Raw genomic sequence first — 18,839 nt, 5'->3', positions numbered from 1 at the left:
TAGTAGAGAGAGAACAGTTACTGAGGGGGAAATCCAGATGATGTCTTTTAATGAAAGTGGTTAAACTTAAGAGATCTAAGAGTAGACGAACAGAAGTCCCCGGATTTTCCTCCAGCTCACATTACTGGTGTTGGGTTCAGCCACTTTCTAATGATTGATTTTTTTATTGCAGCCAAAAGGGCCGGCAGCAGCTTTGTATCCTTTGTCTGTTTCCAAAACACAATGTGACCCAGATAAAGAGTCTCTAAGTTCAGGGGCGCTTGAGTCTTAAACACTGTACTTAATGTTTTGTAAATGCCCTTACTGTGTAAAATCAGTTTGGGGCAGTCTCAAAATATATGACACTGGTTTGCTTCCACTGAGTAATGAGTTTGATTATTCTAAAGGTGTTGGACGGGGTTGAGATCAGAGCTCTGTGCACACCAGTTGAGTTTTTCAGCACCAAACTGGGAGAACATTTTGGGTACAGGGCCAGCTTTGTGCACGGGGCATCGTGTTGAAATAGGAAAGTACTGAAAAGAAACTATTCACACAAAACCGAAAGAACACTGTCTAAAATATTGTACGCTGTAGCATTCCTCTTTTAGTGGAACGAAGCAGGCTCGTCCAAAACCACAAAAAAAAAGCCCCACAACAAAAACTGAGCAGGTTTGTAAACATACTTTTTGCCACATGGTTGAATTTGATATCCAGAAAAGTATCAGTATTGTACAGTAAACCTTAGTTACCATGGAGGACACACAGGAAATGGCTTCAGTGTTATTTCTAGCTTGTTAACAACAAAATTCACACAAATTACACCTTTAAAGGCAGATTCAGCTTTTTTTTAGGAGTTGGTGTTCTTGGATTGGACTGTTTTCAGGCCAAACATGCTGATAAGAATATATAATAATCATAAAATAAAATCATAAACTCCTGACATTGAAGAGAAGTCTCTGAAAGAACATGTAGAGCCTCATGCAGGGAGATAAAACTGACCAATCATACATTTTTTTACTAGGAATGCACAATAAAATCAGCACATCATCAGTATCGTCAACATGCTTTATCTTAATTTGCACAATGAATAAATATTACAAACATTGAAAAGTATTATATTTCATGTCTCCATCTGCTGGTGGGCCGTCACGATAAGAGTATGCATGTATAATATGAAGTTAATTCCACTACAGAAGAGACTTGATGATCACTAAAATTAGGTGGGGAAAATGTGGATGTATCAATATCAGTATCGGTTATCAGACAAATAAGTTGTTAGAATTCTGGTATATTGCATATTGGCAAAAAATCCAATATTGTGCATCTTTTTTTAGTTTGTTTTTATTAACAGATGCTCAAATTACAGTGCGGGAGCAGCTCCAAAAATGTGTCAGGTTTCCATTTGTGCATTTGAATATTTTTAACAGAAAAAATAAAAGGACAAAGATACTTTTCAAAAAACATAAACAAAAAAAACAAAACAAAGAACAAATATTTTAATTAATTAAAAGGATAATATTTCTTTAATATTCACAGAGAGGATGTACTTATGTAAGTCTTAGGACATTTTGATGTAAAAACATATGAATTTTATTTAATTTGAAACTATTTTTAATTTTTAATCAGCTAAATCACATTTTCAATTATTTTCAGAGAAAAAAAATCATCTCTACTTTAAAAAAAAGATGTGATCATGTGGCCATGAGATGTGATCCCACTGCTCAGCTTTCACCAGCACAAGAACTGATCATGTGATTTCCTATAAACAGTCCTCTGAAGGTTTTCTCTTGCTGCCAACAGAGGCACCAAAGTACAAAACTAGCTGGTGCAGGTTTAACGACAACACTGAGCTGCTACTCACAGTGTTTCTGTTCTGTTTACTGTGTTCTGCTTGTTTAAGAACCCCAATTTAATGCAGAATCATGATAAACAAAGATGTCTGTTGGTCTTTGCCTGGAGCTGTGAATGTGGGAACATTATTCTCACGTTATACTGACACAAAATGTTACTGTGAGCGCTCAGAGTTTGAATAGAAATGTCATAAATCTGAGAGAGTGTCGTCATCCCATTGTCCCACAGACAATGAACTCAAACATTCACTCAGAGAGTCATCCAGTCCTTCATCCTCCTCCTCCTCCAACAGCTTGGTCCTGGCTCCTGGCAACAAAAACAAAACATTCAACCAACTACAGACATAAAACAACTTTATCCATTTGATCAGATGAACCCTGACTGGTAAAAATAAAAGATAAATATGCCTAAATATAACAGACGTAGATACAGATGCTTGTCGACAAAATTACCCTGAAATTAGAGAAAGAAAGTTATCACATATTTGAAGTAGAGATTTTAAAGAAAGCTTCAATGTCACACTTCTCACTTACTTCTTGGACTTTTTCTTCTCAGTGAGGGAGATGATAATGTACGTTTCTTCATCTTTCTTTGTTTTGATGCTGATGTGTTGGAGAGCCTGCAGTGTTGATCAAACACAGTGAGCAGGATTTATACTTCTGCGTCAAATCAATGCTGTACCCTACGCCATAGCCTGACAGGCACCTCTGCAGAAATGTATCTACAGGTTGCAATGACGCAGACCTCCTGTCTGTTTCTGTAAGCTGAAACCATTTCCCTCAGTGGAAACAGAGCTTTTATTTACTTTAATTTCACAAATAAGAAACAGTAAATTGTGAAGACAATAAAGCCTCCACAAAAATAGCATTTCAAGTCTTGTGTGTGATTTATCCTGGTTTTATATGAGCAGAGGAAATCTCTGCTAACTGCTAGGCTAATTTATACAATGTAAAATGCCATAGGCTTGGGCTAATAACGTTAGCATGTTACATTCATTCATTCATTTTCTAACCGCTTCATCCTCTTGAGGGTCGCGGGGGGGCTGGAGCCTATCCCAGCTGACATCGGGTGAGAGGCAGGGTACACCCTGGACAGGTCGCCAGACTATCGCAGGGCTGACACATAGAGACAGACAACCATTCACGCTCACATTCACAATTTAGAGTTATCGATTAACCTAGTCCCCAATCTGCATGTCTTTGGACTGTGGGAGGAAGCCGGAGTGCCTGGAGAGAACCCACGCTGACACGGGGAGAACATGCAAACTCCCACGCCCGGGATCGAACTAGCAACCCTCTTGCTGTGAGGCGATGGTGCTAACCACCACACCACCGTGCCAACCCAGCAAGTTATATTTGTTTGGAAAACATGTTTAGTATAAGACAGTTGTTTTGTCAGTGAACCTTGTGAGTTGTAATGGAGCTGAATTTTGTAACGTTACCTTTGTTAAATGTTGCTGTTGTCCCTGGCTTCATATGAGTGGAAGAAATCTTGGCTAGCCACTAAGCTAATTTATACAATGTAAAATGCCATAAGCTTGTGCTAATAATGTTAGCATGTTGTATTTGTTTGGAAAACATGTTTAGTATAAGACAGCTGTTTTGTCAGTGAACCTTGTGAGCCGCAATGGAGCCAAACTGTGTAACGTTACCTTTGTTAAATGTTGCTGTTGCCCCTGGCTTCATATGTGTGGAAGAAATCTCGGCTAGCCACTAAGCTAATTTATACAATGTAAAATGCCCTGGCTTGTGCTAATAACGTTAGCATGTTGTATTTGTGGGGAAAATGTGTCCAGATAGAGACAAGTGTTTGTCTGTGAATGCTGCGAGTTACAGTGAAGCTGATTTGTGTACTTGTGTTTGAAGTTGTCTCTATTAAGCCATGTTTAATGTATGTTTAATGTGTGTTTAGGGTGTGTTTTGAATCAACAAAACTTGATAGCACTTCACAGAAACCCCGACACAATCACACAACGCTCATTACGGCGTATTCTATGTGCGATGTAGGGTCTGCATAGAGCTGCTTAATACTTGCTTACAAGTTCTGTGTAATGTTACTTTTAAAGGTGAGGTAAGACATGTTCTGCTACTTTTTATTGCACAACATTCAGCTATGAATATAAACACTTTTAGAATAGTAATGGATGTGTAATCACCTTAAAATACATCTTCATAATCTCCTTTAAATTGTGTTTTTGTGTACAAATATTTGTTGAAAGTGTGTGACCCACCTGGCTTGACTGTTTGGGATTTTTGGAAGAAAGGATTTCCCAGAACTCCTTGCACTGGTGTTTATCTTCGCTTTGTGTTTCACGGTCGAAGGAAGTTTTGAGCGATGGTTTTCACTCACATCAGTTCCCGGTGAGATAACAGAAGTCGCAACAAGGTCGTCTCTTTCAGGGCTGCAGCCTTTAAACAGAGTCGAGATCAAAAAGTTTTCATACACACCCCATGCATTTGAGAAATATTGCATTAAGAATCACTCTTAGGTCTTCAAGTGCAATTTCTTTTAGTACAGTCACAGCCAAAATACTAAATAAATCCTAAAAAAGCCATTAAAAACTTAAAATTGGTTGATTCCATAAAAATACATAAGAAATTTTGAGTATTGGGTCATTTTGGTACCAGTGATGAAGGTCGTTCTTTTTATTAAAAGACACAATTTTTGTTGCCAAGCTTCATGTCTACATAAAGCCAGCACATTTGAAAGTTCTTCAGACACAAAAATGGCTAAAACAAGGAACCTAACGCAGGAAACACGCCTGAAGATAAAGATTCTCAGCCAGGAAGGGTACAGCTGCCGCCAGATAGCCAGGAAGTGCAGATGCAGTCCTTCAGCAGTTGGATACACTCTGCAGAAATACAGACGAACCAACAGCTTGGAAGACAAACCAAGATCTGGGCGTCCAAGGGTTTCTTCAGAAGAAATGACCACATCCTGATCCGCATGTGCAGGCAAAACCGCCGAATGACATCACAGGAGCTTCAGCAGCAGTGGTCAAACCAAACTGGTGTCCAGTGTTCCACCCGCACTGTACGTGGCCGACTTTTAGATCATGGCTTAAGGTCCTACAAGGCTATCAAGAAGCCCCTGATCAATGAGAGACAGAGGTTAGCCCGCGTCGTTGGGACCAGGCACACAAGAACTGGACAGCCAGGAATTGGAAGAAGATATTGTGGTCAGATTAGTCCAGTTTACAGCTTTATCTTCCTCCAACTAATGTGAGGGTACGCACAACGCCACGCCAACCAATATCTCCACCATGTACAGTACCTACTGTCAAGCATGGTGGAGGCAGTATCATGGTTTGGGGATGCATGAGTGCTGCTGGTGTTGGTCATCTCACTGTCTGTGATGGCACATTGAACTCTACCAAGTATTGGACCATTCTCCAAACCCACATGCTCCCTTCTGCGCGTGCACTGTTCCGTCGAGGTAAAAACTGGATGTTTCAACAAGATAATGTCACTTGCCACACATCCAAGGCCAGTAGAACTTGGCTGCAGGAGCACAGTATCCAGGTCTTAGAGTGGCCAGCTCAATCCCCGGACATGAGCCCCATTGAAAATCTGTGGTGGATTATCAAAAGGTCTGTTTCAAAGCATAAACCAAAGAATTTAGAAGAATTAAAAGCAGTAATTCAAGAAGAATGGGACAAGATTACCCCTCAACAGTGTGAAAGGCTCGTGGGGAACATGCCAGCCAGGATTAGAGCTCTACTACGTGCCAATGGCAGGACTACTAAATATTAATTTGATGATGTGATGGTTTATTTATTTTTTGTTCAGTTTTGAACACATTCTCTGTTATTTGTTGACTTTGATACCGACAATGTTGAGAACTGACATATTGAAACTGTCAAGAACTTAGTTTTGTTAGATTTTCTTGTAAAAAAAAAATATATATATATATATTTTGTATTTGTTTGTATCTGTCTAATGCAGCCACACCTTTTGAAACACAAAAAAGATTTTTCCACAAATATTTCATGATAATAGTTGAGATTGTGTAAAATTTTAAGGGTGTCCGAAAACTTTTTTCCACCACTGTAAAGCTGGATTTTGATAATTTCCTGAGATAAGCACAAAAACATATCATACATTGGAAAAATAGCTGGCACACAGCGTTGAATCAAGATTAGGGTTATCTAAAGTGCATTATCACACAAAAGTATCTCAACATGTTTTACTAAAAGCATTGAAAACAACAGAAGAAATAAAATACATTCATCCATTTTCATCCGCTTATCCGGAGCCGAGTCGCGGGGGCAGCAGGCCAAGCAAAGCACCCCTGTCGTCCCTCTCCCCAGAAAAGCTTTCCAGCTCCTCCTGGGGGACCCCAAGGTGTTCCCAGGCCAGATGAGATATGTAATCCCTCCAGTGTGTTCTGAGTCTGCCCCGGGGCCTCCTACCAGTGGGACGTGCCTGGGTCACCTCTTACGGGAGGCGCCCAGGAGGATCCTGATCAGATGCCCGAACCACCTCAACTGACCCCTTTTGATGCAAAGAAGCAGCGGCTCTACTCCGAGCTCCCTCCGCATGTCCGAGCTCCTCACCCTATCTCTAAGGCTGAGCCCAGACACCCCACAGAGGAAACTCATTTTGGCTGCTTGTATCCACGATCTCATTCTTTCGGTCACTACCCAGAGCTCATGACCATAGGTGAGGGTTGGGACGTAGATGGTCCAGTAAATCAAAAGCTTCGATTTACTGGTCCATGCAGCCTCAGAGGGAGTTCAAGTACCTTGGGATGTTGTTCACGAGTGAGTGTATTTTTAAACTCAACTAAAACCTCTTCTCCTCCAGTCACCCTATCCAGAGCCCAGGACAAGCTCATTGGTATAAAAACTACCAAGGACTGCTACTCTGCTTTGTACCAGGTACAAGACAGGGCCTGTTGTGTTAATGGTTACATACAATCTGAGAGGCACAGTAACAAACCCACACACTGCTTTATAGGTCTGGGTAAGGAGGGGAAACATGTAACTACAACCATCTGCTAGTTCCTCCGAAGACTTGTGTTGCTGACAAACAAAGGTTGGACAAACCTCTATGGTTGTTTTATTCTCACCTGCTCGCACACACCTCTGCAGCACGTTCATGTAGTGTTGGGTGATGAGGTTACGCACGTGTGCGGTGCTGTAGGAAGCTGCGATGGTGTACAGATAATCCTTCTGAGCTGGTGTAAGTGCTGCATGCTGAGGGGGAGATGGAGATCAGGTTTCACTGCTGAGGTTCACATTCACACATACATTTCCTTTGTGTGACTTCAGGCTGTTGTATTGTACTCTAATAACCTTTCACTAGCTGGAACAAAGGATGAATCACCAGGTATATCACTTACAGTGACTCAGTAGTAAAAAGGCGTCACTGCAAACTCTGAATCCATCGCAATGGTTCAGCATATTTACATATATAAACGGAAGTCGGAAATGGGAATTCGCCTCCTCCGCCCAAATCAAACCAGAATGCCAAAAAATTGGGGGTCTGCCCCCAGAGGCTGTATCACCGTCTGCTGGAAGTCAGACGCCGAATACAGCCGATGGGTTCCGAGAATGAGTACTTAATAACATTGCACCACCTGTTGAGGGTATTAAAACCAGCTCAAAGGTCATTAAGTGAATGTTTTAGGTACAAAACAGATCTCAGTAAAGATTAGTTTTACCTGCAGAAATGGGCCTGCACTCATGGTTTTAGGGATTTGTATGGTTGTCCCATGTTGGAGTTGTGGTTCACATCTTTCAGCTGCTGCTCTGTTCATTCTCAAGCCATTGTTGAAGTTCACACCGGCATCTGTTACTGCTGTTATTAGAAAGAAAACAGACATTGTGACAAATTTGTGTGCACTGCGCAACAGTTGAGGGTGTTTGCTGCGAGGCAGGATATCAGGAACTGAGAGTCTAAGCGTAGCTCAAATGAGAGACATTTAAAGTGTCTGTACCTTTTCTGAATGGCCACACTCAAAGGATAAAAGCGTGTCTTTATAGAAAGGAGTGGGACGTGGTAAATTGTACAAATATTGATATTGGTGCAGTTCAAAGATTTTTCCTGGAAAGAATTTATGATGGTGCATTCATTTGTCCACTTGAAGTGACCTTTGCACCTCTGGTTATTTGCTGCATAAAATGGGCAGAATTGTTGGATTGTTTTGTTAAGTCGCAATTCCACCATCTGACCTTATCAGACAATCCAACAAGCAGTTTGTTTGAAGAATGCTGATACGATCCACCTCACATTAAAATAAAAATCAAATAGGAAACATTACAAAAAAGGTTTTGTGGTTGGCTGAGGTGATGTTTTTAGGAATCTTATGACTGTGGGAAAGTCCTCATTTCAACTTCTCGAATCAGTTCCTCGTTCTTTGTGGCACTTTCAAATTATTTTCAAGAAATACAAACAGGGTGTCCAGCAAGAGTTCAGCTCAATATGGCACACCACGCCTCTCAAGGTTCCACATCCAAAATATTGCCATATTGGCCATATTAATGCTGTGTTTACTCTACAAGTGACACAGAAACAGGCTTGCCTCTATGGGGTGCCGTTTGTAAAGTGTCTCACGCTGAAAATAACATCAACATTTTGCCACATTTAGCTTCAAACAATGTTTAAAAAAGTATTGTGATTTTTTTAACGTCACCTTTTACCACATTTACAGCAATATTTGTTAACTTAGAAATATATTAAATAGTTAAATCTAAATATTAAATGTGGCACCTAAATGTTAAATGTTAAATCTAAATGCTAAATCTAAATCTAAATATTAAATCTAAATCTAAATCTAAATGTTAAATCTAAATGCTAAATATAAATATAAATATAAATGTTAAATCTAAATCTAAATCTAAATGTTAAATCTAAATGTTTTGGGTGAAACTAAATATTTAGCTAATATGCAAATTCACACTGCCGGTCACCGGAAGTACCAAAATAAAAGCTCGAGATGGTCAGACTGTTTATAGAATCAAATAACGAATTAAAACCAACTTATCGGGGGAAATGGACACTTGAACATACATTAGCGTGATAATAACTACCTAAAATAACAAGAAACGTGTTTGGAGAAATTTTATTTGACATGTACTTTGAGTTGTTAGTGTCCCTTCGGAGGGATTAACAACCTAAGCTAAGCTAACAACCGTTAGCTCTTAGCCCCGTTAGCAGTGTCTGTAATGACTCATTAACTCTTAAACAGTCCGTGAAAAAAATATTTTTTCCAGCGGATTTCTTAGTTACAACATGATTGAGCTAGCAAAGCAGTTTTGTGTTGCGATGTGTGGTATTTATTCAGTTTTGGGAAATCACGATGTATAGAAAGCATCAGTGGCTGCAGCACCATCAAAGTTATAAGTACGTCATCTGTTAAATGTCTCCTATTGTCGGATACGACATTAAACTACTCCAGTTAGCTCAATCATGTTGTAACTAAGACATCCGCTGGAAAAAATATTTTCTGCACGGACCGTTTAGAGTTAGTGAGTCATTACAGACACCGCTAACGGGGCTAACAGCTAACAGTTAGCCTTGCTAATCTACGATAACCATGTTATTAATTTCAGACTGTGATAGTAATGTTTGTTCAGTCATAGTGTTTATAGGCTTTACAAACACCAGATTAGTCTAAACGGTGATATAGTGACGTGAAAAACGTGAGATGTGCATATATATATGTTGCTAAACTCCGCTGGTTTTCTACCCGGAAGTATTTGTAAACAACAAGGTGATTCCCTCAGAAAGGACACTAACAGCTCAAAGTACACATCAAATAAAATTTCTCCAAACACGTTTCTTGTTATTTTAGGTAGTTATTATCACGCTAATGTATGTTCAAGTGTCCATTTCCCCCGATAAGTTGGTTTTAATTCGTTATTTGATTCTATAAACGGTCTGACCATCTCGAGCTTTTATTTTGGTACTTCCGGTGACCGGCAGTGTGAATTTGCATATTAGCTAAATATTTAGTTTCACCCAAAACATTTAGATTTAACATTTAGATTTAGATTTAGATTTAGATTTAATATTTAGATTTAACATTTATATTTATATTTAGCATTTAGATTTAGATTTAATATTTAGATTTAGATTTAGCATTTAGATTTAACATTTAGATTTAGATTTAGATTTAGCATTTAGATTTAACATTTAACATTTAGGTGCCACATTTAATATTTAGATTTAACTATTTAATATATTTCTAAGTTAACAAATATTGCTGTAAATGTGGTAAAAGGTGACGTTAAAAAAATCACAATACTTTTTTAAACATTGTTTGAAGCTAAATGTGGCAAAATGTTGATGTTATTTTCAGCGTGAGACACTTTACAAACGGCACCCCATATGCCTCCGCTGACGGGCATGATGGGAACCGAAAGCTGAGCTGGCCTCAAGTTTTTTCATTGCTCCATTTATTTAGCTCAGTTAGCTTGCAGTGCACACAGGGCTGCAATGGTGCAGTTAAATGTGATGTTAAAATGTGGCTCAAACATTAAACAAAGACATAGATATTTTCTGACCAAATGCAAATTTTAGATGACATTCAGTTGAGTTGCTTTGTAAAAAATAGCAGACACATGCAGGCCTGTGACGATGTAACCACGTTAAGGGCGTTTAAGCGTCACACCGTTGCTGTGCTGCTTGTAGCGTGACGACAGCACAATTCTGCAGTGTCTCGTCACCCCAAAAAACACGTAAACTTTCTAGTAAACAAACACAACGTGCTCCACTCTTCCCCCGCCCACCTCTACTGACATTTGATTTCCTTCATGTTGCTTGTGTTCAGCTATGCAGCAATGTCTGCAGAGCCTGTCAGGCACCGGTGGCTCTGTTAGTCCATTTATAAACAAACCTAGTCTTGTAATTCACGTTATCATACTGCTTATGACAAATGCAACACTAGCTGGATTTAGCGCTTTGATGCCATCAGCACAGGTTACTGATGCAATCTACTTTTTAATCAGCCGGAATGTGACATAATGACAAATGCTTGTTCAGGAGGTTATATAAAACCAAACCAGTTTGAGCTGGTACACCAGACTGGAAAACCCCACACCGGAAACCGACTCCACTCCATGGTGTAGTGCCAAAAAACATGTGACAGAGCCTGATGACAACACATTTGGGGAAAGAATAAACTGCGATGGACATGAAGCGTATGACTTCAAGACTCTGCTCCACGAGCTGGAAATAGGTGACGGACAAAAATCTGATCAGTGTGGAACAGTGAGGAAACTGAAACAAACATTAACGCCACATTTCGACTGCACTGAGAAATAAAGCTCAATAATTCAAGTGTTTTGTGTATTTCCGTTCACCTGAGCCAAAACCAAAGGCTTGCATGTGGGCTCACTTAAACTGATTCTCATTAGTAAACAGCACGAGTGAGCTTTCCTCCTGTAACTGAGCAGGCGTGACCCAGGTTCAGGTTCAGGTTCAGGTATAGGATTTCCCCTCTGTTCCACTGACGTCTCAACATTGCTGTGTCAGCTAGAAAACCTGACACTCAGGTTTCAAAGCAGACAGGATACTGGACATGTTTTGTTTATTTAACGAGGAGATAGTGCATGTACATCTGTGATCTGACCCAAGGGAGGACAGCAAAATAGACAGAATAAAGGGGATTCTATACACTGGAGAAATTACTTGGGTTTCCTCTTATTACTGCTTGTACAATTCTTCACCACTGACCTCATAAAAAAGTGCACTTTTGTGGGATTTAAACTTACCCATCTTTGATTCATTCATCCCAGTCCTCCTGCAACAGACAGAGAGCAACACAAGTGTCATGTCTGATTAACACAAACTCACAGGTTAAAACACACAATCAGGACAAATCATTTGTTGCAGGCATGCACTAAAATAAAATCATTACTTTACCTTTGCAAAGCTTCATCCTGATGGAGCCTGTGGATCTTCTGACTTTCTGCAAATGTCACTTGTTTTTTCATGTTGGGAAGACGCACAGAGACTCAGTCAGGTGTCGTCTGAACAGGCAGCAGCAGCCAGTTAAAGACATGTCCGTCCACACTGAGGTCAGTCCAGATAATTAAAGTAAAGAGGCTGTCTGGCTCACTGAGGACCTTCAAGGCCAGTGGGTGTGTCCTTTTCCACAAAACTCCAGCTTATTTGCTGAAAGAAAGAAAACAGGAAAAATAAGATGAAGTTATAGCGAGCCTTGCAGTAAAATTTTCTGGATTCAACACTAAAAAAATACTTTAATTCAGGGTTTGCATGATCTCACTTGCAGGTGTTTTGCATGCTCCAGTTTAATTCTCGACACACAAGCAAATCAGGTAAACTGGGGACACTCCCTTGGAAATTCCTCTGTCCCTCAACATGACAGAGCAGGTATGAAAATTACCCATTTCATTCAGTAATCCAGTTCTTTGATGGGATTAAAACTGTTTATAAGTTTGAAGCTAGGGCTGGGCGATAAAACGATCTCAAAACAGGATCACAATAAAATGTATGCCAATGACAATAATAAACTATAGTCATTTTTACTCGATATGGATAGACCTAGATAGATCTGTGTCATGCAGCAGGAGTTAACAGCCAGCTGTCAGTCAATCTGCAGTGTAGGGGATGAGCGTCAACATACATGTCCATTTTTCACTGCAAAGATTGTGCTGAGGTGAGTGAGCCGAGGTGAGGAGGTGAAGCTGAAGAGGAGCTCACGTTATCCTCAAAAACTGAAGAAATTGTGGATAAAAAAAGGTCACACAACGTCAATAATTTGGAAGTGGTTTGGCTACTTAAAGGTGATGACACACGGACAAAGACGGTCTGCAAAATATGTTGATGGTTGGTGCCAACCAGGACAGGAAACACAACAAACCTTTTCCATGACCTGTAAAGGTGGTATCCAAGCGACTTCACTGAGAGCATGGAAATCCAGGAAACTGCAGCAAGTCCACCAACAAGTGTTGCTCAATGGCCGAGCACTAGTGGGGCTGCACCAAAACAGCAATCAATAGTGTCATCTTCTGCTGCGGCAGAGATATAACAGTCGCACAATAACACACTGTCGCACTTTCTAGCCAAAGACATGATGCAAGATACTTTTCAAACTCGCAGCTATTTCTTATACATATATATTCTATTTCTTCTCATATATATATTATATATCATGATAAATATCAATATCGATCAGTACACAGAATGACCGTGATAATATGTTTTGCCATATGGCCCTGCCCTATTTGAAGCATTAGCGCCCAGTAGCTCAACGGTTAGAGTGGGAATCCCATGTACAAAGGCACTGTCTTTGCCACAGCAGCTGTGGGTTCAATTCCAGTTTGTGGCCCTTTGCTGCATGTCATTGCCTCTCTCTCTACCCCCTCACGCTTAACTCTGTCCTGTCAAATAAAGGCAAAAAGCCAAAAATACAGGAATCCTTGGCCACTGTTTGTAAACTGTACAGCCAGCCAAAGTTAAAGTGAAGCCAACCCCTGTTTCAGTGTCCACTTGTTGCTTTGCGTCGCTATATTTGCTGTTTTTTTGGCGCTGTGTCTGTGATTTTAGTACCTTTCTTTTGGATGCATGTTTCTCATAGTCTGGCACCTGATCGCTACCTACCCAGGAACGTAGAGAACATAGAAAATAAAAAATATAAAGGCTGAATGCAGAGTATCTGCAGATTAGTACACCACCACTCACTTCAAGTGGGACAGTTCACCCCAAAATTAAAAATTCCTTTTTCCCTCTTACCTGTAGTGCTGTTTATCAACCGAGATTGCTTTGGTTTGAGTTAGTGTCTCTCCAATATAATGGAACTTGATGGCACTCAGCTTGTGGTGCTCACAGCGCCAAAAAATACATTTAAAAAAAACTCAATATCTCTTTCCATAAATCATGACCCTGTTACTCGAGATAATCCACAGACCCTGCTGTGAGCAGTTTCATGTAGGAACTATTTTCCTGGATGAAGAGCTTGTGGTCGAGACAGGGCAAGATGTAAACATTAATGGCGTCCTCCTCCGCTGAGCTGTAACGTTAGCTAGCTCAGTGGTGCTAGGTGAGCTAGCAGTAGATGCACGCTTCCTTCTGCACAGTGACATGGTTGGCAGCTGTAATGTATTTTAGTAAAAAAAAAAAAAAAGATAGTTCCTACATGAAACTGCTCACAACAAGGTCTGTGGATTATCTTGAGTAATCGGGTCATGATTTTCAGAAAGACACATTGCTGTTGAGTTTTTCAGATGTATTTGTTTGGCGCTTTGAGCACCACAGGCTGAGTGACATCGAGTTTCATTATAGGAAGCTCAGCGCGAGTTCAATCAGGAACACTTTCTTTGTGCTCTCCCTCCCACTCCCACTGCTTCCTCTAATCAGCTGACTGTGAGTGTTCACTCTTCCAGTTATCCAATCAAACTTCACCTCAATCTCAATCAGCCAATCAGGATGCTACTGCAAAATTTTAAATCTGCTCTCTCCTCTGCTGCTGTCAGCTGTCATTGTAGACAGAATTGTCGCGCCCTCCTCCACCTGTTCAAATCAAGCCATCTAGATGGGGTGTAATTGCCAAAGACTTTGTCCCTTTAGTATCTATGAAATCAATGACATGTCCATATTCTGTATTAGCAAACATTAGCATGCCAACATTACCTGCTACACATTATCACAGTGAGCATGCTGTCATTAGCATTTAGCTGAAAGACCCATTACATGACTGTTGACTGCTTATTATACTTCACAACTTCCTATTGTCTGTTGTTCATCTACATACAGTGGTGGAAAAAAGTTTTCGGACACCCTTAAAATTTTACACAATCTCAAATATTATCATGAAATATTTGTGGAAAAATCTTTTTTGTGTTTCAAAAGGTGTGGCTGCATTAGACAGATACAAACAAATACAAATTATATTTTTTTGTTTATTGTTTACAAGAAAAACTAACAAAACTAAGTTCTTGACAGTTTCAATATGTCAGTTCTCAACATTGTCGGTATCAAAGTCAACAAATAACAGAGAATGTGTTCAAAACTGAACAAAAAATAAATAAACCATCACATCATCAAATTAATATTTAGTAGTCCTGCCATTGGCACGTAGTAGAGCTCTAATCCTGGCTGGCATGTTCCCCACGAGCCTTTCACACTGTTGAGGGGTAATCTTGTCCCATTCTTCTTGAATTACTGCTTTTAATTCTTCTAAATTCTTTGGTTTATGCTTTGAAACAGACCTTTTGATAATCCACCACAGATTTTCAATGGGGCTCATGTCCGGGGATTGAGCTGGCCACTCTAAGACCTGGATACTGTGCTCCTGCAGCCAAGTTCTACTGGCCTTGGATGTGTGGCAAGGGGCGTTATCTTGTTGAAACATCCAGTTTTTACCTCGACGGAACAGTGCACGTGCAGAAGGGAGCATGTGGGTTTGGAGAATGGTCCAATACTTGGTAGAGTTCAATGTGCCATCACAGACAGTGAGATGACCAACACCAGCAGCACTCATGCATCCCCAAACCATGATACTGCCTCCACCATGCTTGACAGTAGGTACTGTACATGCTGGAGATAATGCTTCGCCTGGCCTTCTGCGTACCCTCACATTAGTAGGAGGAAGATAAAACTGGAAACTGGACTCATCTGACCACAAAATCTTCTTCCAGTTCCTGGCTGTCCAGTTCTTGTGTGCCTGGGCCCAACGACGCCGGGCTAACCTCTGTCTCTCATTGATCAGGGGCTTCTTGATAGCCTTGTAGGACCTTAAGCCATGATCTAAAAGTCGGCCACGTACAGTGCGGGTGGAACACTGGACACCAGTTTGGTTTGACCACTGCTGCTGAAGCTCCTGTGATGTCATTCGGCGGTTTTGCCTGCACATGCGGATCAGGATGCGGTCATTTCTTGCTGAAGAAACCCTTGAACGCCCAGATCTTGGTTTGTCTTCCAAGCTGTTGGTTCGTCTGTATTTCTGCAGAGTGTATCCAACTGCTGAAGGACTGCATCTGCACTTCCTGGCTATCTGGCGGCAGCTGTACCCTTCCTGGCTGAGAATCTTTATCTTCAGGCGTGTTTCCTGCGTTAGGTTCCTTGTTTTAGCCATTTTTGTGTCTGAAGAACTTTCAAATGTGCTGGCTTTATGTAGACACGAAGCTTGGCAACAAAAATTGTGTCTTTTAATAAAAAGAACGACCTTCATCACTGGTACCAAAATGACCCAATACTCAAAATTTCTTATGTATTTTTATGGAACCAATCAATTTTAAGTTTTTAATGGCTTTTTTTTTAGGATTTATTTAGTATTTTGGCTGTGACTGTACTAAAAGAAATTGCACTTGAAGACTAAGAGTGATTCTTAATGCAATATTTCACACATGCATGGGGTGTCCGAAAACTTTTTTCCACCACTGTATTTATATCTTAATGTTTCATTCTGTCTCTCCAAGTAGTTTCTCTCTTGTTTTGATTTTTTATCTTTTTTGTGCTTTTATGGTGTTTACTCAGCTCCTGATAGGAGATGCACGAGCAGACTTTGCTCTGCATTACAGATCATTCGGAGCCACTGAGAGAACCACGCCTGCAACCGCATAATATGTAACTGCACTAGCCTGTGGTTAAGAGGCATTTTGACTCCATCAACTGCTGTTACGCTCAACCAATTAGATTCACTCTTTCGTTTTTCCTGCATCATTCAAAAATTTGACCCCACAGCTGGGAAATATTAGTCCTCTGTTTCTGTTGGGATTGAAGGGAGTATCCAGCTCTCCCTCGGCTACAGTTGGATTACGGATATCCCCCGGTGCTCTCACTCAGTTCCGGAATATCCCCGGCACATTCTTAATGGCTTCTTCTCAAGACTGCTCTCTTTTGTTCTCCGAGGGTGGAGACTGTTGCATCAGACACATGCAAGACAGACAGAAGTCAAATACACCCACACAGACTTACAGCAGTGGACTGAGATGAATCTATGGCACACTGAGAGTATTAACACTGCAAAGAAGTCAACACTGTATACGTTAGGGAACATTTCTATCAGTCTGTGAATCTTGAATCTCAAAGTAAATTATTTAACACAGCAAATGTGACTCAGCCATGGACTCATGTTGAATGGGAAAACTGGGAACATAATCATGAATAATCAAATACTTTCACATTTGAATTCGCTTTCGATGTCTTTCATTTCCCAAACAATCTGGCAGTAATCGAGAGTTTGTGTACACAAGTGAAGATTTTCCACTCATGACTAAGATCAATGGCACATCATGCTGATAAGTGACAATCCTCAGATATGTGACGGCACAGGTGAACAGGAACAGGTGTCTCTCCCACTCACCTGTGCTGTTTACACCTGCAGATGAAGGAGGAGACTAATACTCACGGTGGATGTTACTATAAATAACATGACAGGGATGTTTTTTTGTTTTTCAAGTGGGGCTGTATAAGGTACTTATCCACAATCAGTGTGTTACATACAGTAGACTTCAGTCAGCACGCCTGTAGTTTGGAGAAGCAGCTGGGGGCTGACACAGAAGCTCAGCAATTTACTGCTCTGGAAAGGGCAACAACAATAGGTGTTTTAGCAACCTAAAAAAGTGCCACCAACAAAAAAAAAAAATCAATGCTAGTTCAAGTTAACGCTATATTGGCAGTATTTTTGCTGATTAACCTTAATGTTTAGCAGCGATTTATCAGCTTCAGAATAAGGGTGAGTACGGAGCCAGACATGATCATGCTCCTGCTTACGTTTTGTGCTTTTCGCCCACATGAGGCAATCATGGCCTTCGCGTTACGATTGATCCTCTCTGTCATGTTGGTTTGAGGATGATAGGGCGAGGTCCGCTTCTGGGATAGGTCCCACCGCCTGCAAGTCTCCTCAGAAACAGATGAGACAAACTGTGCACCTTGATCAGAGAGAATGGAAGTTAGCACGGCCCACTGAGTCAGAATCTCTCTCACCAATACCTTAACCTTAACCTCAGACAGTGACTTCCAACAAGAAAATGAGGCTGTTATACTGCACTCTTCAAAGCCAGACTCCATTGAGAAAAACGGCGATTTAATATTACTGAACGCAGGAGCTGCTGGTCTACTGCTGCCTGATTAGTTTTCTTTTTTGTGTTATTGTGTGACTTTGGCGTTCAGTTCGGATTAATCAAAGTCAACAATAACACTAACTAAGTAACTGATCGAGGCAGCGGGGGACCAGAACCTCCTGTGTTCAGCATGCTAAAATTCCTTTTTTTGTCAATGGAGTTTGGTGGCTTTGACAAGAGCATAGATGGGGAACTCCTCATTGGAGAAGGCTGTCTGACGGAAAGGTAAAGCGCTGAAATTACCCTCAATATAGTGTAGACTTAAATAGATATTTATATTTTTAGGTGGAACTTTCTTTAGGTGCCTTAAATATCCTCATCCACAGCATTGCATTGCTTAGCTTTAATGTTTGACTCTAACCTGCTTCTCCAGACTAGGGGTGAGCTGACTGACACCTACCGTATGTTATACACTGACTGTATATAAGTACCTCATACAACAACAAAACAAAAATGCTATACTTGTTTGTGATACATGATGACCTATTGCATTGTTTTGGTGTGGTGTATAAAAGATAAGAGACTTTTGAATAACCAGGTATTTGAGATTAAAACACTATTCCAGTGGTTTTACATGTTAAAGCTCGTTTACTACGTGTTATGTCCAACAAAATAAAAAAAACCCACTTAATCTCGAATGTGTGCTCCGAGTTTCCGAGTTGGAAATCCAATCTCTGGGTGTGTTCGAGTTTAAATTTCAGACTGGGAACTGGGAATTTCCGACCTCCAAGTACAAAACGAACACACCAGAAGTAAATCCCTAAGAACAGCTTTTAAGCTAATCTTACATAGTGGCAAAAAGTGGTATTACAACAACCGGGTCCATTATGTGATGCCATGGGGCCCAAGAAGACTTTTTTCCATAGACTTACATTGTGAAATAGACGTCCGTAAATCAGTGGATACATTTCTCTGAGCGACACAAAATGATTTGTTTCACTACTTCACAACTTTGTTTTTCTGTTTGATTTGGATT

The 18,839-nt window shown here is 40.5% G+C and overlaps 1 protein-coding gene across 2 annotated transcripts in view; it reads right to left on the bottom strand.

Annotated features, from left to right (window-relative positions):
- Positions 1–480: 480 nt before the first annotated feature.
- The window catches only part of LOC125900540 (protein FAM216A-like), a 38,382-nt gene continuing 20,023 nt past the window's right edge, over positions 481–18,839 (bottom strand). Inside the window, exons 2-8 of one of the 2 annotated variants that reach the window (XM_049595594.1) lie at positions 11,700–11,951; positions 11,549–11,577; positions 7,495–7,631; positions 6,901–7,027; positions 4,061–4,238; positions 2,364–2,449; positions 481–2,136 (exon numbers count right to left, since the gene is read on the bottom strand). In XM_049595594.1, coding sequence (XP_049451551.1) covers positions 2,018–2,136; positions 2,364–2,449; positions 4,061–4,238; positions 6,901–7,027; positions 7,495–7,631; positions 11,549–11,577; positions 11,700–11,770 — 747 coding nt within the window. In that variant the 5' untranslated portion in view covers positions 11,771–11,951 and the 3' untranslated portion in view covers positions 481–2,017. The other variant, XM_049595595.1, reaches the window with a different exon arrangement.

Source organism: Epinephelus fuscoguttatus, linkage group LG14 (genome assembly GCF_011397635.1).
Source record: "Epinephelus fuscoguttatus linkage group LG14, E.fuscoguttatus.final_Chr_v1".
Taxonomy (NCBI): domain Eukaryota; kingdom Metazoa; phylum Chordata; class Actinopteri; order Perciformes; family Serranidae; genus Epinephelus; species Epinephelus fuscoguttatus.
This window is presented reverse-complemented; position numbering and strand designations above follow the sequence as displayed.